Genomic DNA, 23,673 nt, shown 5'->3' with positions numbered 1-23,673 from the left:
AATTAATTTATTTCTATTTATAGTAGAGACAGGGTCTTGCTCTTGCTCAGGCTGGTTTCAAACTCCTGATCTCGAGCAATCTGCCCGCCTCGGCCTCCCAGAGCGCTAGGATTACAGGCGTGAGCCACCGCGCCCGGCCCTACATCAGGTTTTGATATTTATTTTTTTAAATAGAGGATTCCTTCAGATTTACTGCCTAACTAGATCATTTTGCTTTAAAATGTAAGATTTTCCTAGAGGTGTCTTGTGTTTAATAGAGCTATATGTATGCTTTCAACATGGATTAATATTGAATTGACTTATTTATAATGGGCGTGCTTTCCTGTTCAATCATGTTTTTATCAACATTAGTACAACCATTTGTTATGACAGAACAAACAAGAATGTGCTTTTATAGAAAAGTACCCTTGGGACTGAGTTTAGTGAGAATTACATTTCCAAGACACATTTCTGATTTATGAAAGATGCTCAAGGCCCAATTAATGAGGGCAAAAAATAGTTTTACGTTAGTTCCAAAGTGTGTTACTTAATCCTCTGAGGCAAAGGGAGATTGTCCCAGGTGTCCATGTGTAAATGCCAAGTCATGTGAATTAACCAAGAAAGTATGCCAGACCAAAGACCCAGAGATGGTAAACTCACTCTGGGTTAATCAGCTTCCCCAAAGCCAATACTGCTGCAGGGTATATAGGAAACAGACTGGGAAGGTGGCTATTTTACAAGACCTTAACCTTCCTCTGTCTATCCAAACTAGACAGAGGCTGGAACATCTGTAGGAATTTCTCGGGTGGACATCAATTACCAGGATTCTGATCAGAACAAGCAAACCAGTCAGCAGAAAGAAGTAAAGATACGGAAGGTAAATGTGGAAGTCATTACCGGTGTGTTCTGCTTCAAAAAAAAGCCAAACTCAAAAAAGGGTCCTTTTAAATGAGTATGCATAGCACATGGTTCAACTTTCAGAATTCTGACAGCCATACGACTTTCAAGAATGCATAAAACAAGAAACATGCTGGTAGACATTTTACTGAAATGTAATTAATCTGCATATGGGCACAGTATGTAGGAAAATGAGAAGACGCTCTGAAGATAAATTATTAAAGGGAGATGGAAAAAATATGAAATTATTAAGTTTAGATAAATAATCAAAGGCTCACATTACATTTATGGGGGAGTGCTTTGGAGGTACTAACATTTATAGTGTCAGGCACTGTATTACCTTGTATTTATTATGATCCCATCTTACAGAAGAGGAAACAACTTAGAGGGGTTAAGTAACTTACTCAAGTACATACAACTAAAAAAGTAGAATTCGGACCCAGGCTGACTGACTCCAAAGTCACGGCTCTTCCCTGCACAAAGGGATAAACCTCATGGACAAGTCAGCATAGCAGCAGGGTAATCAGCCTGTTGTAACATAGAATAACAAAGTGTTTTTCTGGATCTTAACACTATCCATGGATAATTTACAACTATGTTACTCTCCAGTCCTTCAAGGAAACAACAGAAATACAGATGTTTAACTTACCAGGAGTGGTAACAAAAAACTGCAATTACTTCGAATCAATGAGAAATAGTCAACAAATCAAGCCAGGAAATACTTTCCTCGTGCACTGGCTAGAGATAAAATGAATCCAAATGGGCTGAGGCCTATAAACTGTCCAAAAGGGTATTTTCCAGAGTCCCCCTTTCCCTAACATCTCCAGTATCTCCAGTTCCTCCTCATTTCTACCAGTAACTGGTTTCATTATACCTATTGTGTTGTTGCCTATTCCTATAATTCAAATTTAAAAATTCAATGGAGAGGCCGGGCGCGGTGGCTCACGCCTGTAATCCTAGCACTCTGGGAGGCCGAGGAGGGCGGATTGCTCAAGGTCAGGAGTTCGAAACCAGCAAGACCCCGTCTCTACCAAAAATAGAAAGAAATTAATTGATCAACTAATACATATAGAAAAAATTAGCCGGGCATAGTGGCACATGCCTGTAGTCCCGGCTACTCGGGAGGCTGAGGCAGCAGGATTGCTTGAGCCCAGGAGTTTGAGGTTGCTGTGAGCGAGGCTGACACCACGGCACTCACTCTAGCCCGGGCAACAAAGTGAGACTGTCTCAAAAAAAAAAAAAAATTCAATGGAGAAACAGCACCAATAATTTATTTTCTTTATACACATTGATTTAATCAACATCTATTAGCATTTAATGAGTAGAAGGCACTGGGGGAAATTTTCTTTATCCTGGGAGAACAGTTAAGTATACGGTGTTTATTCTTTGAAAAATGTGAAGTGTTGCACAATGGTTATACTTCAGTTATGAGGTTATGTGGACTTAGGGGTCATGATTGTGAATACTATTAGGTGTGTGTCTCAGTCCTTGGGCAAATTATATAACTTATCTAGGTGTTAGTTTCTGCATCTGGAAAAGAGGAATACTAACAGCACCTATCCCTGACTGGAGAACAGAGGGATGAAAGGGCATAATACGTGTAGAACACTTGGAAGAACAGTGACTTGCACACAGTAACTATGACTTGGTCTTCTTCCCCTACAAAAAAGCATTTCAAGAACAAAGTCCAAATATTTACTGAGCACTGAAGGTCAAGAATATTGGCTTCCACAAGGGTCAGAGATAAATAAGTTTCTTCCCTAGGGACCGTGTGATCAAAAAAGGATAAGTCAGGTACACAGAAAACTGACCTAAGGCAGAACCTCCATGCCATGAGAGGGGACAGTGTTCTGCAGGTCCAGAGAAGGAAGACAGGAACACATTTGGGTGCAAAGATTCTTTTAGGGTCTTTAAGAAGGTGGCGTTTGCGTTGTCTTAAAGGGTAGACTTTTTTTTCTTTAAAATGTTTTTTCTTTTGTTTATTTATTTATTTTTTTCCCACTCACCCTTGTCTCAGGAAGGGGGTAGACTTTTAATAGCCAAAGTTTGGGGGACAGGAGTACACTCCCACCCCCCCACACCCCGCAATAAAGCAGGGCTGTGCCGAACAATGAAGTGTAGCCCCGTCTGGCTGAAACGTGAGGCCCCTCCAGGAGGATAACTGGAGATAAAGCTAGAAAGGAATCTTGGGCCATTCTGTAAAAGGCACCTGAAGCTGAGCCAAGGATCTACACAGCACTTCATTTGGTAGGCAGGGGGCTTCCCACTACATGATTCAGTAACATGACTGAAGCTATGCCTTAGGAAGATTCATCTGACTAAGGCGGGTAGGAATAGAAGAGACATTTTGCTGGCAGAATTTATAAGACTTAACAACTGATTAAGTGTGTCTATGTGTATCTGGGTTGGAGGGGTGCAGTATGGGGACGCTGTCAAAGAAAATGCCAAGAACTTCTACCTGGATAACTATTAATACAAAAACACTGATGCTATTTATAACAGACATCAAATAACCACTTAACACCAATTCCCTTAATCAATCTAAAATATAAATTTATAAAGCCATCTACATTGTTTTTTCGAATACCATATGATAACAGTAAATAAAGGGAAGAGCATTCACTAAGCATTTATGCTCCGGATTAAATTTTCTCATGTAGTCTTCACAGTAAACTCCTTTTATGACTCCATTTTACAGATGAAGAAATGGAGACACAGAAAGGTTAAGTAACTCACCCCAGGTCACTTGGGCCTTCACCACCATGCGATACTGATTCTAGTGTGGCCTCCTCTCAGATATATGAAACTATTATAATAATTTTAGACTCACTAAAGGAAACGAAACACCTTCCAAAATCCATTCAGGTCAACACTATGTGTGGGCATTTCCTTACTCATACAAACTGAGTGCCAGGCACTATGCTAAGCTCAGAGGAATAATACGTTTCTGCACTAAGTTCACTGTCCGGTGTCGGAGTCAACTAATACTTAGAAACACAAAGTACAATGTGCAATGACAGAAACCACATAGTACATTTCCTGCGCGAGAAGCACTGAGGAGGACACCCAAACCATCCTGGAGGGTTACAGAAGGAAGGGGGAGGCAAGGCGGCAACGGGCTACAAGGAGCTCTTTGTTGCCAAATCACCAAGTGTGAAGTAGGAGATAAAGCAGGACAGCCTTTTATGCCATCCATAGTAAGGGTCAAGGCTTCCGTTCTATAAGCAACAGGCAAGCAATAAAGAGAATTATGTAGGGAAGCAATGTAGCAGATGTGTACTTTACACAGTGCACTCTGGCAACGGTGAGGACAGACTGGAAGTAGGCTCCATCAAAGATGAAGACATCAGTTAGGAGGAAGTCACTGCAGCAGCCCAGGTGAGAGACAAGGTCCAGACTTCAGGTTGTCTCTTCTCTGCTCATCTGACTGAAAATGTCACCTTACATATTAATACTTTGGCCTCTCCTCAGCAACCTTCCCTTTACCCTTCCTGTACTTCATGCTAGGCAGAAATGGAAGAGATGGTACCAAAGGTAGGCAGTGCAGGTTAAAGCAAGGCTTTGACCAGAACTAGGAACTTCTGAGGAGGTCAAGTGACCAATTATAATGACAATTTGTTGACAAAGGATCCATTGATAAGGGTATAATGGAAAGCCACATGGACACAGATAAATGAAGATAGAGAAGGGGATCAAATATTTTTAAAGAATACTAACATTTCTGCGTTTAAGGTGTTGCTGATGCAATGATGATTATCCCAAGTCAGCATTTACAAAGGTGCTAGAAGGACTTCAGCACCTGAAGGGTCTGAATTTCAGACCCTTCTGTGAGCCAGGAACTTCTTTATTATTCAAATCTGGCTCTAATAAGGTGCCAAAGACTGTTAAGGTTAGGAAATAGCACCCAGCTGACTCTATCCTACCGTGGTAATATATGGTCTTTCCTAAAGGCTTGACTGGACCAAGCCCATAATAAACCTCTCCAAATCACTCACTGGACTTGCATATATTATGAAACCAAGAATGAAGTTTTCATAAACGGAGTGAAGAAAAAAAGTCTTCTAAAGTAGAAGTCATGTGCTAAAATAAATTTCAAGTTGCAGCTGGAATATGGAGAAAAATAAACTGATTTTTCAATGGTCACAGTTAATCTTTTCTGGGAATACATAAGATTAGTAGCGTTTATTCTAGTGTCAAGACAAAAATACATGATAGGAGCAGTAATATTTTTTGCTCCCAATCACAATGGGGTATTTATGAGCTCACAAGCTCATAATTTGTCACATACAGTACTATGCTGAAAAGGTATTAAAAAATTCCTATAACTAATGGATTTCAATTTAGTCATCTGAAACGATGCCAAGAAACTAGCAGCTTTCTCAGGACTACTTTCCTAGTAAAAAGTAAATTATGTTGCTTAAATCATTTGCTTCAGTTAATCATTTAAAAATCTATCAAACAGGAATTTTGAGTGGTTTATATGTGCAGGTTCTGACAAACAATCAGAAACATTTGTTCTAACTTGTAAACATTTGTCAAAGTAAGGTAAGCCTACAAATCTGTCAACAATTATGTCAGAGCATTACAATAGTTATAAATTATCCTAAGCAGCCTAATGGTTTAGGTTGGATAAAGAAAATTAAAGTAAAAGCACTGGATTTCAATTCCTCCCAAGTGCACTGTTAACTATTAATCAACTGGCTTTACTATCCCACCTGAAGGTGCTATGAGGTTATTAAGTATGGAATATCAATTTCCTTAAGTACTAGGTTTGACAGTTGATATCTCTGACATTTCACTTTGACACTTCTTGTTTTGCTTTGTTTTTGTTATGAAGGTATATCCTCATTTTTTCAAACACAGTTTGGCTTGTGATTATCTTTCAAATTTTTTTTTTAGAGCAATTTTTGTGAAACCATGGATAAGTCAAAAATTCTTGTTATTTTGGAATTAGTTCTACCATGGAACTAATGCAGTGTAGATAGCTCAAAGTATCAACAAAGTGTTTGGGAAGGATGTGGCTAATGAACACATAGTATGGTGATGGTTTGAAAAGTTTCATTCTGGTGATTTTAATCTTGAAAATGAGCCATGTGGGTGACCTGAGACCAAGGTGGATAATGATGAGTTGAAAGCTGTAGTGGAAGCAAATCTACCTCAACCTATGCGTGAATTAGCAGCAAGGTTTGACATTACTATTCCAACAATATTGGACCATTTGAAACAGATGGCCAAGGTGAAGAAGCTGGATAGATGGGTATCGCATGAATTAAACAAGTATAAGAGAAATTGTCTCAAAGCCTGCCTTTCTTTGCTTTCACAACATAAAGGCAAGCCATTTCTATACCATATTGTTACATATGATGAGAAATTGATTATTTCTGACAATCACAAGCATTCAGCACAATGGCTGGATAAAGACAAAGTGCCAAAACATACTCCAAAACCAAATATTCATCAAAAAAAGCTAATGGTGTCCGTTTAGCAGTTCAGCACTGGTATGATTCACTACAGCTTCATGAAACCTGGTCAATCCATCACACTGGATGTCTACAGCAACCAACTGGATGAAACGATGAGAATGCCTGAGATTAAGCAGCCAAGATTGGTCAATAGAGACAGGCCAATCCTCTTGCAAGACAACATATCACAAAAAACAATGCTGCTCAAATTACAGAAGCTGTACTTGGAAATTCTCTGTCAGCACCATAGTCACCAGACCTTGTACCAACTGACTGACTACCACTTCTCCCAGGCTTTGGACCACTTCTTGCAAGTTAAAATATTCAATTCTCAACAAGCTGTGGAAAATACCTTTTATAATTTCATTGCCACATGCTCTCCAGGCTTCTTCGTTGCTGGCATAAACAAGCTACCGTTAAGATGGCAAAACTGTGGCCAGGCGCAGTGGCTCACGCCTGTAATCCTAGCACTCTGGGAGGCCGAGGCAGGTGGACTGCTCGAGGTCAGGAGTTCGAAACCAGCCTGAGCAAGAGACCCCATCTCTACTATAAATAGAAAGAAATTAATTGGCCAACTAATATATAGAGAGAAAATTAGCCGAGCATGGTGGCACATGCCTGTAGTCCCAGCTACTTGGGAGGCTGAGGCAGTAGGACCGTTTGAGCCCCGGAGTTTGAGGTTGCTGTGAGCGAGGCTGATGCCATGGCACTCACTCTAGCCTAGGCAACAAAGTGAGACTCTGTCTCAAAAAAAAAAAGATAGCAAAACTGTGTCTATAGTTTAGGCACATACTTTGATTAATTGTACTGCTTGTTTGAGACATAATAAACTTTTGATTAAAAATCAGACATTTCATATTTAATGACCTAATACATAATTGTAAATAAGCACCTCCCCCACACTGTGACCTGCCTGCATGCCCGCCCACCTGAGCTCTCTCCCTGCCCTAATGTCCTACTCATCTCTCCATCATCAAGATTGACCCACTCGCATTCTAAGACCATCTTCTCATCTACAGCCCTATTTAGCCAACAGACTCTTCTAACATTTCTTCTAATTTGTACTCAAGTTTATTCTTTATTTCTTATTCCTTTCATGCTATCCAAAGAGCATTTTAAATTAATGTTCTCTACTTTCTATTTTTAAAAGTTAAAAAGACCTAAGAATTATTGGCTATGCTTTCTTTAAATTCATTCTAATTATTCTGTTTTTTTCCTTTTTCTTTTTCATTTCCCAACTTGTTTTCTGTTGCTGAAAGCATATGTGTATAGCAATGTATGAATATATGACCCTGCACTGTGGCTAGAGAGAATCAGAAGTTTTGGGGATTCTCATTTGTCTAGGGCAGGGTTTCTCAATCTTGACACTACTGACATTTTGAGCTGGGTAATTCTTTGTTCTAGGGACTGTTCTTTACATCATAAGATGTTTAACAGCTTCCCTAACCTCTACATAACCAGATGTCAGTAACACCTCCACTCCCCCAAACTCCCATATGACAATCAAACACATTTCTAGGCATTGCCAAATGTCTCCAGGAGATAGGGAAGGGGATCACCCCCAGTTGAGAACATTGGCCTAGGGTTTTACAATTTATAAAATGCTTTCACACCCATTATCTCATCCCCCTCCTTGTCGCAGAGGGGTCCCATAAACTCTAGGGCTCTACAGAGCACAGTCTGAAAACTGGTGATTAATGAACTCCGTTTGTTACATACTTAAGTTACCGGATTCTAAACAGTCATCTCTTAGTTAGGAGTAGCCTCTGGTATAATCATAAGGACTGGAATGAGAACCAACCACATTCAGAAGAAACAATATCTTAAGCCAAGCACCAAATAAACTTATAGGTCAGCAGGAGAGGGTGTATGTGTATGTGCCAAGTGTGTGGGACCCCGAGCGTTGAACAAATCCAGGAGATAAAAGCTGGGACTGAAAGACCAGTAAAGCAGCAGTCTCATGGACAAATCTGTCCAATGTCCAGGACCCAGCAAGAAATAAGTTCCAAACAAATCACCCTATGTGAATGACCCCAGAGAACAAGTCTCAACTTCCCCAGGGATCAATTTTTAAATCTGTGAAATAAGAAGGGTAAAATAGATTATTGGTTATCCATTCTTTTTTCTCCAAAATCGATGAAACTTTATTTTCCAAATAAAACTTACATAGAAAATAGATGTATAAAGCAGATCAAAGTGGAGCCACTCTATTGCAGTGGGAGGGGGTGGCAGGGAGCTGGAGGTTAGAAGACCACTTGCTCAGCCACCCCTCACTGTCCTCTTGATATCCCCCCAACCCAGTGCCAACCCCTAGAGAACTTTGGAAGACATTTAAAAACCACTGGACCAAATGAATCCCTAAGGTTCCTTCTAGCTCTAAAACTACCTACCATTCTGTGAGTCTATGAATTCATGGAGGTTTTTCAACTGGGACTACCCAAAGAAAGCAACAATGGGACATCATATCCACCAAAAGCAAATCCCATTAACCTGCCAGCCAACAGGAAACTTCATTAATGGATACCTATGTCATTTCAGTTGGCTTAAAGTTTAAAGAAACTTTCACTTTACTAACCTGCTAAATAACAAGACTAGATTTATTGACTTAAAGAACATTCAGGCTAAGTGCAGTGGCTCACAGCTGTAATCCCAGCACTTTGACAGCTGAGCCAGGAGGACTGCTTTAGGCCAGGAGTTCAAGGCCAGCCTGGGCAAAAGAGTGAGACTCATTCTACAAAAAATATCAGCCAAGTGTGGTGCTGCGAGCCTGTAGTCCTAGCTACTCAGGAGGCTAAGGCAAGAGGATCACTTTAGCCTAAGAGCTCAAGGTTAAAATGAGTCATGATCACACCACTGTACTCTAACCTTACTGACAGAATGAGACCCTATCTCTTAAAAAAATATTTTATTGAAACTATTACATACAGAAAAGTGTACACTTCAATGTACCATTCCATGAATCTTCAGAGGCTAATGTTACCAGCAATCAGAGCAAGAAACAAAAGATTACCAACATCCCTAGGGCTTGTCTCATGCACCCTTAGCCAAAACTCTCCATCTAAGTATAACCATGTTCTGCCTTCTAACAACAGAGTAGTTTTGCTTCTTTTAAAACTTTTTTTTTCTTTTTTTCCCTACCCTCTCCCCCAAAACTTTATTATTAATTAAATGGAATCACATAAAAAGTACTTTGGCCCAATACTGTTGTGAATAATTGTAGTTTGTTCATTATCATTGCTGAATTCCATTACATTAATATACCACAATTTATTATATTTATCCATTCTGTTGGGCATTTGGGCAGTTTCCAGTTTGGTGCTATTATGACTAGCATTCTATGAACATTCTAATGGAAGTCATTCAGTGAACACGTGTATGCATTTTTGTTGGGTATACACCGAGGCATGGAATTGCTGGGTCACAGGGGACACATATGGTTAACTTTAGTCGATACTGCCAGATTTCCAAATTGGTTGTACAAAATCATACTTTTACACAGTGTGTGAATTAAGGTTGCTCTATATCCTCACCAACTTTGGTATTTTTCATCTTTTATGTTCATTTCATTTTTCATTTATTTTTTTATAAACCAAGTGTGATGGATGTTTTGGTTTTAAATAAAGGTTGGTTTGGTTTGGTTTTTGAGGTTTAATTTATACAAAATAAACTACACCTATTTAAAATGTACAATTCAATGAGTTGCGACAGATGTATATACCTGTGAAATTATCACCAAAAACAAGAAAGAATATTGCTATCATCCCTGAAAGTTTTATGCTCTTTGCAATCCATTCCTCCCTCCATCCTTTGTTCCCAGCAACCACTACCTACTTTGTCATAGATTGGTCTGTATTTTCTAGAATTTTATATACCAATGGAATCATACACTATTACTCTTTTGTGTTTAGCTTCTTTCACTGGACAAAATGATTCTGAAATGTATCCATGTTGTTGTACACATTGGTGGTTAGTTCCCTATTATTACTGATATTCTACTCTAAAGATAGTCCATATTTTATTTATACATTCACCAGTTAGTGGACACCTGGGTTGGTACCACTTTATAACTATTATAAATAAAGCTATGAACATTCATGTACAAATCTGTGTGTGGACACATTTTCATTTCTCTTGGACAAAAGACCTAGGAGTAGAATGGCTTGATCATATGTTTAACTTTGCAAGAAATTACAGAACAGTTTTCCAAAGTGGTTCTACCATTTTCACACCCATGAACAGTGTACAGGAGTCCCAGTTACACTATATCTCCAGGGGTCCTCAAACTTGTTAAACAGGGGCCAGTTCACTGTCCCTCAGACTGTTGGAGGGCCACTGGAGAGTGTGGCACACATTCCACACATGCGCACTGTGGGCCCAGGACGAGTCAGCTGCTAAGCAAGCAGGCCCATAAATGTCCTCAGTGGGCCGCATGTGGCCCGCGTAGTTTGAGGACCCCTGTTTAGTCAATACTTAGGACTGTCAGTATTTTTATATTTTAGCTATTCCAAGGGTGTGCAGAGGTATCTCATGATTTCACTTTGCATTTCCCTAATGACTGATGTTAAAGCAGCTATTTCGTGTGCTTATGTGCCATTAGCATGACTTCTTTTTTTCCCACATAAAGAGACTTGAGAGAAAGCATAACTTCTTTAGTTATGTCTTTTCAGACATTTTACCCATGGGTTGTCTTATGATTAAATATGAGAGTTCTTTATATATTATGGAAACAAGCCCTTATCAGATCTATGTCTTGCAAACATTTTCTCCCATTATGTAGCTTGACTTTTTCTTCTCTCTCTTTTTTTTTTTTTTGAGATAGAGTCTTACTCTGTCACTTGGGCTAGAGTGCCGTGGCATCAACCTAGCTCACAGCAACCACAAACTGCTGGGCTCAAGCAATCCTTCTGGGCTCAGCCTCCTGAGTAGCTGGGCCTATAGGCATGCACCACAGCGCCCAGCTAATGTTTTCTATTTTTAGCAGAGGCAGGGTCTCACTCTTGCTCATGCTGTTATCAAACTCCTGAGCTCCGCTGGGCACCGTGGCTCAAGCCTGTCATCCTAGCATTCTGGGAGGCCGAGGCGGGTGGATCGTTTGAGCTCAGGAGTTTGAGACCAGCCTGAGCAAGAGCGAGACCTAGTCTCTACTAAAAATAGAAAGAAATTATCTGGACAACTAAAAATATATAGAAAAAATTAGCTGGGCATGGTGGCACATGCCTGTAGTCGCAGCTACTCGGGAGGCTGAGGCAGAAGGATTGCTTCAGCCTAGGAGTTTGAGGTTGCTGTGAGCTAGGCTGACGCCACAGCACTCTAGCACGGGCAAGATAATGAGACTCTGTCTTAAAAAAACCAAAAAAAAAAAACCCCAAAAAAACTCTTGAGTTTGGCCGGCGCGGTGGCTCACGCCTGTAATCCTAGCTCTCTGGGAGGCCAAGGCGGGCGGATTGCTCGAGGTCAGGAGTTCAAAACCAGCCTGAGCAAGAGCGAGACCCCGTCTCTACTATAAATAGAAAGAAATTAATTGGCCAACTAATATATATACAAAAAATTAGCCGGGCATGGTGGCAAATGCCTGTAGTCCCAGCTACTTGGGAGGCTGAGGCAGGAGGATTGCTTGAGTCAGGAGTTTGAGGTTGCTGTGAGCTAGGCTGACGCCATGGCACTCACTCTAGCCTGGGCAACAAAGTGAGACTCTGTCTCAAAAAAAAAAAAACTCTTGAACTTAAGCGATCCTTCAACCTCAGCCTCCCTGAGTGCTAGGATTATAGGTGTGAACACCTGATCACAACCAGACTTTTTTTTTTTTTTTGAGACAGAGTCTCACTTTGTTGTCCAGGCTAGAGTGAGTGCCGTGGCGTCAGCCTAGCTCACAGCAACCTCAAACTCCTGGGCTTGAGTGATCCTTCTGCCTCAGCCTCCCGAGTAGCTGGGACTACAGGCATGCGCCACCATGCCCGGCTAATTTTTTATATATATATATCAATTGGCCAATTAATTTCTTTCTATTTATAGTAGAGACGGGGTCTCGCTCTTGCTCAGGCTGGTTTTGAACTCCTGACCTTGAGCAATCCGCCCGCCTCGGCCTCCCAAGAGCTAGGATTACAGGCGTGAGCCACAGCGCCCGGCCACAACCAGACTTTTTATTCTCCAACAAGGAGAAAAGGAGCAAAATTTTTAATTTTGATCAAAATCAGTACATCAACATTTTTTGTTTGTAATTTTTGTTTTTTGTATCCTAAAAAATCTTTTCTGACCACAAGGTCACAAATATTTTTCTCCTACAGGTTTTATAGTTTTAGCTTTTACATTTAGGTCTATGATACTTTCAAGTAGGGTTCATTTTTTTCTCTATATGGAGATCCAGCTGTTCTAATATAATTTGTTGAAAATATTTTCTTTCCTCATTAAATTGTCTTGTCAAAAATGAACTGACCCCACTTAAATATCAACTAAAAAATGAATTATCCATATATTTATGAGTCTATTTTTGGACTTTATCCTGTCCTAGTGATCTATATGTGTATCCCTTCTCCAACACCACACGGTCCTATAGCTTTACAATAAGCCTTAAAATCAGGTAATACAAGTGCCCCAACTTGTTCTTTTTAAAAATTACACTGGCTGTTTTGGTTTACATTTTCATATAGATTTTAAAATCAGCTTCTCAATTTCTATAAATTTTTTTTCTTGCTAGAACAGATAAACTTCCTCACTTTTCCAATAGATGGAAAAGTAAAAAAAGGGATAATATATCAGTGTACCAAATATGATGGTGCATTAACAGGCATTCAATTAACATTAGCTTTATCTTTCTCTCTCGACCTTTAAACAGGATCCAATCTAGCAATGCCCTAACATTCCACTAGTGGGTCAATGGCCATAGTAAAAATATTACCACACCAAATGACTTTTATAAGTAAATATTTGTATTTTTACTTGGATCCAATACTGAAATGCACTTGCCAAAGAAAGCAATTCAGCATATTTACTAATAACTGTTTCAGGCCACATTTTAGGAAAGCATAAAACCACAGCCAGAACAAAATTTAAATGTTTTCAAGTTCCTTATAGCGCCTAATTACATTATTCTGTAATACTAACAAGAAAATTCTCCTCTAGCAAGATCACAATGTTCCATTATTCATATTGCTGCTGCAAATGGAAAAAGTATTTTTGTTCACATTGTTTAGAAATACGTAAAACAAAATATGGCCACTAATTCAACAATTAACATGTACTAATTTGAAACCCAAACCAATAAACAACTCAAAACCTTTGAAGTATTTTAGTTTAACCTAACTGATATCATTCCATGAAATGGAGAGGTATCGGTTTGCAAACACAAGCTACCAAAAGGCAATTTTTGGTGAGCCACCAATGCTTTGTGGTAACCCACATTTATCAGATGAACTGATAGTTAAAGAAAAACAATAATTTGCTTTCTTTTTCCATGACTTTATTCAATGGCCTTTTTTAAGCAAAGTATTTCTTAAACATTGAAATGGATTTAAATAATGTAACAAGACTCAATTGATTATCAAATGAATACACAAAATCTGCTGGTTAATTCTAAGGCAGGTCAGCTGCTAAGTCATTTACTGTCCTACTTTCTTAACAAAGAAGGAACTCAGCTAAATCCTTTCTTTTCCTGAAGATGAATGCATGGCAAACCACTAATTTTCATCTCTGTTGACTGAGCTGCAAGTAACCAGTGACCTACCTCAAGACATACCAGAAATTAATAACTGCAAAATGTTACCTGGGCTCCCCTCTTTCCTCTCCTCTTTGTCAAAAGCAAAGGGCTTGGCATCATGCAGCACCTCGCACTCCTGAGCCTACACTTCAAGTTCTGGAAAGACGACCTCAGTACTTAGCAGCATTACTTCTACTTTCCACTCTTCTGCTCTCTCTTAGTTCCAGCTTCACCTCATCAGATCATCTCATCTTTGGCATAACTTTGCAATAATATACTACTAACCTATCTCCTCCTTGCATTCATTCTCATTTACTTCAGTAATCTTTCTGAAATCAGAAACCCAACCAAGTCACTCTTCAGCTTAACATTCAATGAATTTCTTCAAATGGTAAACACAGAGTTGCCAGACAACCCAACAATTCCACTACATACCCAAAAGAAAACATATCCACACAAAAACTTGTACATTAGATCACAGAAGCATTATTCTTAATATCAAAAGTGGAACAACCTAAATGTCCATTAACTCATGAGGAGATAAACAAAATGTGCTATAACTATACCACAATATATTAGTTGGTAACAAAAGAGAGTGAAGTACCAATACATGCTATAACATGGATGAACCCTGAAAACATTAGCTAAGTGAAATAAGCCACGCACAAAGACTACCTATGACATAACTCCATTTACGTGAAATGTCCAGAATAGGAAATTCCAGAGACAGAAAGTAGATTAGTGGTTGTTTGTGGCTACGGTTTGGTAGGAGTTTGGGAAAGACAGCAACTGTGTTTGGGGGTTTCTTCTGAGGGAAATTTAAAATATTCTAAAATTAGATTGTGATGACAGTGATACAATTCTATACTAAAATTGTACACTTTTTAAAAAAATTTTTTTTTTTTTTTGAGACAGAGTCTCACTTTATTGTCCAGGCTAGAGTGAGTGCCGTGGCGTCAGCCTAGCTCACAGCAACCTCAAACTCCTGGGCTTGAGTGATCCTTCTGCCTCAGCCTCCCGAGTAGCTGGGACTACAGGCATGCGCCACCATGCCCGGCTAATTTTTTTTTTATATATGTATCAGTTGGCCAATTAATTTCTTTCTATTTATAGTAGAGACGGGGTCTCGCTCTTGCTCAGGCTGGTTTTGAACTCCTGACCTTGAGCAATCCGCCCGCCTCGGCCTCCCAAGAGCTAGGATTACAGGCGTGAGCCACAGCGCCCGGCCTAAAAAATTTTTGAGGTCTATGTTGCTCAGGCTGATCTCAAACTCCTGGATTCAAACAATCCTCCCATCTCAGCCTCCCAAGCAGCTGGGACTACAGGACACATTGCTGAGCCTGGCTGGTTGTTTTAAAAAATATTTATTTATGTATGTATGAGACAGGATCTTGTTCTGTCACCCAGGCTAGAGTGCAGTGGCATGATCATAGCTCACTGCAACCTCAAACACCTGGGCTGAAGCCCAGTCTCCTGAGTAGCCTCTTGCCTCAGCTTCCTGATTAGCTGGACTATAGACATGAGCCACCATACATGGCTTACTTAACATTGTATACTTTAAATAGGAAATCTTATGGTATGTGACATATATTTCAATAAAGCAGCTTAAAAAAAAGATCAGGCCAGACGTGGTGGTTCACGCCTATAATCTAGCATTCTGGGAGGCTGAGACGGGAGGATTGCTTGAAGTCAGGAGTTCAAGACCAGACAGCATGAGCAAGACCCCATCTCTACTAAAAATAGAAAGAAATTAGCTGGGCAACTAAAAATAATAATAAAAAAATTAGCTTGTTGTGGTGGCACATGCCTGTAGTCCCAGCTACTCGGGAGGCTGAGGCAGGAGGATCACTTAAGCCCAGGAGTTTGAGGTTGCAGTGAACAAGGATGACATCACTGCACTCTAAACTCCTCCACCCCTTCTACGTTGCTTGTCTCATCTGTTGCCCCTCCCTACATGAATCCTCTGACACCTCTGAGGATATAACCTCCTTCCTGAACAAGGGATAGCTACAAGCATGGGCTCAACTCCCCACCTTTGCAGTGGTGATCTATGATCCTAGAGAAATGACTCTGCCACTGTGAGCTTCTATGTCTTGATTGTAAAAATGGGGAAAATACCCCATGAGGCTATGAGGATTAAATGAGATAAAACATGCTTACCACAGCCTGGCATGTGGAAAGTACTCAATAAATGGCAGTCATTCTCATCATTCCCAGAAAGAGCCGAAGTCCCCCTCTCCTCTGGGACCCTGTCTGGACAGCTTCCAAGCTCTGAAATGAAGTCCTCCACCTGGCCCACGTATTAAACGTTTACATACTTTCCAAGATGGGGCTCGAATGTCACTTCCTCCTTTCCACATTTCTCAAGGAAGTAAGCCCCTCAATGGTAAAGCCAGTGCCTTTTCATCTTGCACCACCTCCTGCCAAGGCTTACCACAAATTCCTGGCACTAAATTGTTTTGAGAAGTAAACGTTAGTGATTACTATGACATATATAAACTGGAGTACTGATTGTCAGGCTTCCATACAACCCACAATACCCCACCTTACGGTAAATGTGTCAATTATTTTAATGTATGAGCTCTACCCTTCATTTACATTTATCAAGTACAGGCAATGTCCTAACTACAGAGATGATCACATTTTATCCTTACTTCCAACAACCTCTGAGGCAAGTACTACCATTTTATAGATGAGGAAACAGGCACAGAGAAGTATTTATTGATACATTTATCTCTAATGAAAAAAAAATGGGGGGAAACAAAAAGGCCTGTGTGTGGTACCATAGCCCATTGAACTCAACACATTGGTGGCTTGCCTTTTTCTTTGCTGGTAAGATAATGAAAAACACTGTTGTGCTTGATACACCTGGCTTGCAAAGGACAACCTTTTTCAGAAAAGTATCACAGCCTTTGGCAAGCCCTTCCCCCAATGTGACATCTCCCTTCCTCTCTTTTAGAAAAAACTAGAACTCCTGGCCAATACATGGATTAGTAAGACTAGATATTCCTATTCTGGTCTCACAGTGGGAGCAAAATGGAGAGAAATGAGACACAGCCAATCTTAAAGCTTTCCAAGTCACATTAGGAGTTCTCAAGACCCCCACAAGGATCCGGAAAGTACTGGAATCAGATTTTCTTCAAAGCACCCTCCAGCAATCCCACACTCTTGAGGCCTGGCCCCTGTCACACAGACAACATCAACTTGGACAACATCAACTTGGCAGGTCCACAGCCTGCCAGTGCAAGCCTTAGGCATTCAAGAGTGAGCTGTAACAGGAATCTGAGGGCAATGATAATGTTTCCATGACCCATATTTACAGGGCTCAGAAATTCTCAAACCACATGGAAGCAGCCCTTAGAAGTCTTGTAACTGTGATTTTCTCATCTCCTAAAGTCTTATTTTCCTTGGGAAATTGAAAACAGACATACCCTCCCATGCACTCCAGAGTTATAAGCCCAAGCTGGGGGCATCAGCTCTGGGGAGACCAGAACTATTAAGCCTCCTATGTTGGTAAGATACTATCCCTTCTACTCTCATTAGCAAGAAATGTGTGATTTATTCATGCTTGTGGGTACACACAAGACAAATTACTCAGTGCATACTAAGGAAAATAAATGGCACAGCCGTTGAACTGAATGGAGAAAGCAAACCACAGCATTCAATAAATCTGATAAAACTTAAAAATAAATCCATAAAATTAGCAAAAACCATTAATGACGCATTCACATAAAACTAACGGAACATGCCATTCATAAACTGTAATATTCTTCACTCCTTTTTAATTTCCTGCAATAAGGCTTTGGCATTACCACTTAAAACAACATCACTCTCTACTTGTTTAAATACAAAAGTGCTCTCTGGTTTATGTTTCTTGGTCGACTACTTCCAAACTTTTCTAATACTACTTTATTATTAAGATCTACTGACAGTAATTTACATCCCCAGATGAAATAAAAAGTTGGTATAAGTCCCAAGAATACAAGGACACATGATCAAACATGTGAACTGACAGAAATTCACAGGAAATCTACTTTACTTGGATTTTTTTCATGTAAATGCTAATTTATTTAGTTAATAATAAACACACTCTTGAGCAGCAAATATGGGCAGGAAAGTCAACAGAGTTCTCAGCAATACATGCCATTCATATAACAATAATTATCGTATGCCTCCTCTATACCTGGGTCAGAATGAACATCAACAGTGAATGAAAGTGTCTCCAGTTCTTACGAAGTTTACATTCCAGTAAAGAGGAACAATCACGTAAAGAAACAAACTGCAAATTTCAGATGGTGATACATGCTATTAAGAAAAATGAGTGTTCTCACACTATCCAAAGTAAAAAATAAAAATTAAAAAAAAAAAAAAAAAAAGAAAAATGAGTGGCCGGGCACAGTGGCTCATGCCTGTAATCCTAGCTCTCTGGGAGGCTGAGGCGGGCGGATTGCTCGAGGTCAGGAGTTCGAAACCAGCCTGAGCAAGAGCGAGACTCCGTCTCTACTATAAATAGAAAGAAATTAATTGGCCAACTAATATATATACAAAAAAAAAAAAATCAGCGGGCATGGTGGCGAATGCCTGTAGTCCCAGCTACTTGGGAGGCTGAGGCAGGAGGATTGCATGAGCCAGGAGTTTGAGGTTGCTGTGAGCTAGGCTGACGCCATGGCACTCACTCTAGCCTGGGCAACAAAGCGAGACTCTGTCTCAAAAAAAAAAAAAAAAAAAGAAAAAAAGAAAAATGAGTGATGTGATAGAGAAAAACAGGACACCCAGGAACTTCTTAAATGCTAACATGGTTATTAGGGAAAAAAAGATAAGTAAACATCAAACTTTACAGATGAACTAGGCCATACATATGGGTAGCAGTGACAGGAATAAGAACAGAGGCCAAAGAGAAGGGTAAAAATGTGAAGGGGAGAAAGGGAAAGAAAGGAAACAAGAGCTGAAAGAAGATAGGAAAGGTGAGAAACAGATGTGTAATAAGAGACCATTGTGACTATCACTCAGTTATTTCCAAGAACAGGGAGGCATATGGGTTTTGTTTTTTGTCATTGTTTTTGGATCCATGGGGGCTTCATTTATCAGGTCAAACCACATTAGAAATCACTGGGGCTGGGCACAGTGGCTTTGGGAGGCCAAGGGAAGATGATCATTTGAGGCCAGGAGTTTCAGGCTGCAGTGAGCTATGATCATGCCACTGCACTCCAGACTGGGTGACAGAGCAAGACCCTATCTCTTAAAAAAAAAAAAACAACAAAAGGAAATCGCCTATTCTACCACACTATTGGACACAAAATAAATAGGTATTTTAAAACCAGAATGGGTAACAGGGTAAACAGAACTGCGTTTGTTAAGATAGCAATGGGGGGAAGGGTATAATAAATGTTTCTCTTCCTACAGGACAAAATCATATGAGATATTACTCAAGCCTCAGAGGAAGATCCTTGAAGAACACTTTAAAGCACCACTGCCTAATGTACACACTTAAGAGAACTATTTAACTCAGCTGAACAACATCTATGCTAACCATGAGCAATTAAAATGGTCATCTTGCAGTGAGCTGGTGGGAAAATGAAAGCACTTTGGGTATAAGACTGCCAAACACAGAAAAGCTCACAAAAGTTGCTGTCCATTCACCCTTCTGTTTCTGCCAAGCCAGAGAGCATGAAATTATCAAGATGGAGCTGAAAGCCTGCATGGGCCCTTTCTTCCTGCCCACATCTTCCACCAAACCTCTTATCTATCTCATGGCAGGCTGCCACTTTCTATGTCATCTTCATTTTGAAGTATCAGAAGAGCAAGCAGCCTAAAAGGTTTAAAGAGTTCCAGAACCTCACCACCTTTAAGGACAGGAAGCAACTCACTATAGAATTATTCATCCTCATGGTCTCAAAGAGCACTCAGAATAAAGCCTCACATGCCTCATCTCTTACGCCCTTTCTCTAAGCCCATCACTGAACGGACAATTCCCTCAAAATCTGAATTCACCTTCTCCCTCAAAACTGAAACCTCCATCTCAACTCCTCCACTCTCATTCTCAAACTCAACCATGTAAGAAGAAAAGTGAGCAAAACCATGACATTTTTTCTCACTAGAGTCTCACTCTCCCCTGCCACCTGATATAATCAGTTATGAAATCTTAGATGTCATTTAGTGTGACTGAGGTTCACATGTACCCCTTCTACTTCCAAATTCTGATCAATGAGCACTTACCTAAGTTCTGACCTTGGAATCACCTTTATAAGAAATGAAGATGAGGCAAAGTTAACTAGTTAGAGAGAAGATAAAGCATTTATCGAGTTCATACTTATGTGCCTGGCACAGTACTGGTGTAGGAGCTAGGTATTACTATCTCCATATTTTATAAATGGGGGAAAAATGTGTAGTTTCTCAAATATATCCATTCCTTTCCAGTCTAACAGTTCAGAATTTTATCACCTCACAATCATAGTACTGCCAGTTCCCTCCACTCCAAATCTGTTCTGTATAAAACACTGCCAGAGCAATCACACCAAAATTCCATTTATATCACATCAATTCCCTGTTGAGGGCAGTGAAATTCATTATGCTTCTCCATTTGCCCACTGACTGGCCCACTGCTCAATAAATATTTGTTGCTTGAAACCATCCTATAATTCCCCACCAGCCCTGTAGTGAGCCCTAGAAGCAATCGTTTTTAAGACAGAGGTGTTGAATATACAGAATACATGTGAAAAAAGTCAAAGGCAATTTAAACGCCTTCAAGTTAAAGTAGACTCTCTCTAAGACATTTCACAATTCTGACTCCACCCAAACCAGCCCTCTTTTCTTTAGGGAATAGAGGCATTGAAATTAGGATGCCTGGGTTCTAACCCCAGCTCCTCCACTTCTGGTTACTTAACCTCTCTGTGCTTCAATTTCCTCCTCTATAAAAGTTCGACTTGGCCTGTGCTCAAGTTCTTCCCTCCTTCCAGACTATTCAAGCCCATGCCATTCTATAAAGGTCAGCTAAAGGTCCATTTCCCTTGCAAACTCTTAGTGAATGACCTCAGCCCATCCCTCCACTTACTTGATTTAGAATAGATTTACTGCAAAGAGACTCAATCATTTGAACTTTTACCTGTAATCATCCATTACCTTGCCTCATTTAATTATTCCACCTGTGTATGCCTCACCCTCACTAAAGTCCCACACATAAATGACAGTGACGCTACTCACTGCCTCAGGTGGTCATCAGTGGCACAACAATATTAATATCAACAATTATTGCTACCATCATTAACTGAATACATAATAAGTGCCAGGCACTTTGCTAAATATCTTATGTATTTTTCTGTCCTTTACTTTTCTTACTCCTTTTAAGTATTAATAAATCTCTTTATCCTCATTTCAAAGTTGAGAAAGAAACCTTACTAAAGCTATAAAACTAGCAAGGATAAGGCTGAAGAATGAGGCTGGGCGAGGTGGCTCACCCTGTAATTCTAGCACTTGGAGAGGCCAAGACAGAGGATCACTTGAGGTCAGAAGTTCGAGACCAGCCTGAGCAAGACCGAGACCCCCACACACTAAAAATAGAAAGAAATTAGCTGAACAACTAAAAATTTATAGAAAATATTAGCTGGTCATGGTAGTGCACGCCTGTCTGTAGTCCCAGCTACTTGGGAGGCTGAGGCAGAAGGATTGCTTAAGCCCAGGAGTTTGAGGCTGCTGTGAGCTAGGGCACTCTAGCCCAGGCAACAGAGCAAGACTCTGTCTCTCTCTCTCTAAAAAAAAAAAAAAAAAAGAGAGGGAGGGGGTGAAGAGTGAGAGTGGACAATTCAAACTCAGTTCTACTTCCAAAGCCCATTCTTAACTACATCATACTGTTAAGTAACTACTTTGGTCATTTAATATCAGGTGTTAAATCTTCTCTCCTAAACACAAGCTGTTGTTAACAGTAACAAAAACTGTATTTTGGGGGTCCACTTCCAGAATAATCCATTCTTAAAAAGTGACCCATAGTCAAGCCATTACATAAACTAACTCATTTAATCCTCCCAACAATTCTATGAGATAGTAGTAATTATTACTGCCAATTTACAAATGAGGAAACAACCACAGAAAGGTTAGTAACTTGCCCCAAATCACAAGGCTGGCTAGCAAGTGCTGAATTTAGGGATGAAATGGTAACTGTGATAAACTGTTTCATTTATTCACTCATTCTTAACAATTTTTATTAAGCCCTCTCCTAGGGGGTGGGGATATAGTAGTGAATAAACCAGAAAACATCCCTACTTTCATGCAGTTTACAATCTTATTTCTTTCCCAATATTTTCATTTGAGGAGACAATCCTAAATCCTCTTAAGTACCCTAAGATTTCCATGTAAAAATATCAAGTTTGGATGATAAAAATTAGTATCGAAAAAGAGTATGGGATTTGAAGCCAAAAAAACCTGGATTAAATCCCCAATTTTGTCATTTATTGGCAGTGTGACCTCTTGGGCAAATCCCTTCCCCTACTCTCCCTTTCATAACCTGTACAAATATTATTTATGAAATAATGCACTAAGTTGCCCACCTAACATAATGCAGACGCCCAATGAGTTTCCTCTCTTTCCCTCCCAGTACAGTGACTTCATAATTCGTGTCGTCCCCAAGCACATGTTAGAAGGGGAGTTACATCAAGGACTGAAGGTGACCAACTTCTTACTTTCCAGCGCAATTCTCATTCCAGATCATCACTATGTCTCCAGTTTCAGGCCCCAGGCTACTCTGATTCAGATAAATCGAGTGACAAGTTCAGGAATGACAGCAATTCACACCACGGGCTGGCAGTGTCTACAACATGGTCCCGATGACCTTCTTCAGAAGGCACTTTCGTTTCAGCTGGGGAGTAACGTGGCCTCCTGACCAGCTCCACGCCCCGTGCCGGGAGATGTGGCACCAGGGAGACTTCCGAGGCTCTGGCACGAGGCTGTGCCCCGATACCGTTCTCCACTCTACAGGCTCTGCATCTCCTGCCACCTGCCACCTGCCAACCTGACGACCACCTCCTCAGGGCTGCAAGCCCACCCCTCCCAGCGCCGGGCGGCGAACCAGGCTCCTCCGGTCGGTGCCCCCGCCCCCGCCCGCGTAACCTCCCGTCGGGGCTCGGGCAGCTCGCCCCGGCCTGAGGGCAGGAACAGGCCCGGCGGCCTGACCCCCCGTGCGGCTTCCCTTCCGCCCTCCCGACCAGCGGAGCCTGCAGCTGGCTGCACGGCTCCGGGCCGGGCCTGCCGGGGGCGAAAAGCCCCTTACCTATCTTCACGACCGCATCCGCCAGGCACCGGTCCCACTTCCTGCCGAGATCAGACTCCGACATGTTCCCCACCCGCGGCTCCAGCTTTCCTTTCCGCCCGCCCCGGCGCTCCGACTCCCGGCAAGTCTCGCGAGAGCCGGCCGCGGGTTCCAGGCCCAGAAAGTCGGCGCCGGCGCTTCAGATATCGCGAGATGATCTCACTACTTCCGTCCCTTCCGGTTTTTTCAGTTGGTCGTCAAGGTGACGGGTTGCCCGGAGCCCCGAGGTGACCCTGACCTTGGAGCTACGCCTAAGAGTTGCGAGGCTGACGGTTTCCTAGGTGCCATCCAGAGCCCTGTCGAAAAGGCTTTTCCTCCACACCAGCGCTCGGCACTGGCCCTGG

The 23,673-nt window shown here is 41.0% G+C and overlaps 1 protein-coding gene across 1 annotated transcript in view; it reads right to left on the bottom strand.

The window, feature by feature from the left end:
- MICOS10 (mitochondrial contact site and cristae organizing system subunit 10) overlaps window positions 1–23,447 on the bottom strand; it is a 33,626-nt gene extending 10,179 nt beyond the window's left edge. Inside the window, exon 1 of the mRNA XM_012787685.3 lies at window positions 23,291–23,447. Within this exon, the coding sequence (XP_012643139.1) occupies window positions 23,291–23,354 (64 nt within the window). The 5' untranslated portion in view covers window positions 23,355–23,447. The remainder of the gene's footprint in view (window positions 1–23,290) is intronic.
- Between the last annotated feature and the right edge of the window lie 226 nt (window positions 23,448–23,673).

Source organism: Microcebus murinus, chromosome 2 (assembly GCF_040939455.1).
Source record: "Microcebus murinus isolate Inina chromosome 2, M.murinus_Inina_mat1.0, whole genome shotgun sequence".
Taxonomy (NCBI): domain Eukaryota; kingdom Metazoa; phylum Chordata; class Mammalia; order Primates; family Cheirogaleidae; genus Microcebus; species Microcebus murinus.
Note: the sequence above shows the minus strand (reverse complement) of the source record. Positions and strands in the feature narration are given on the sequence as shown.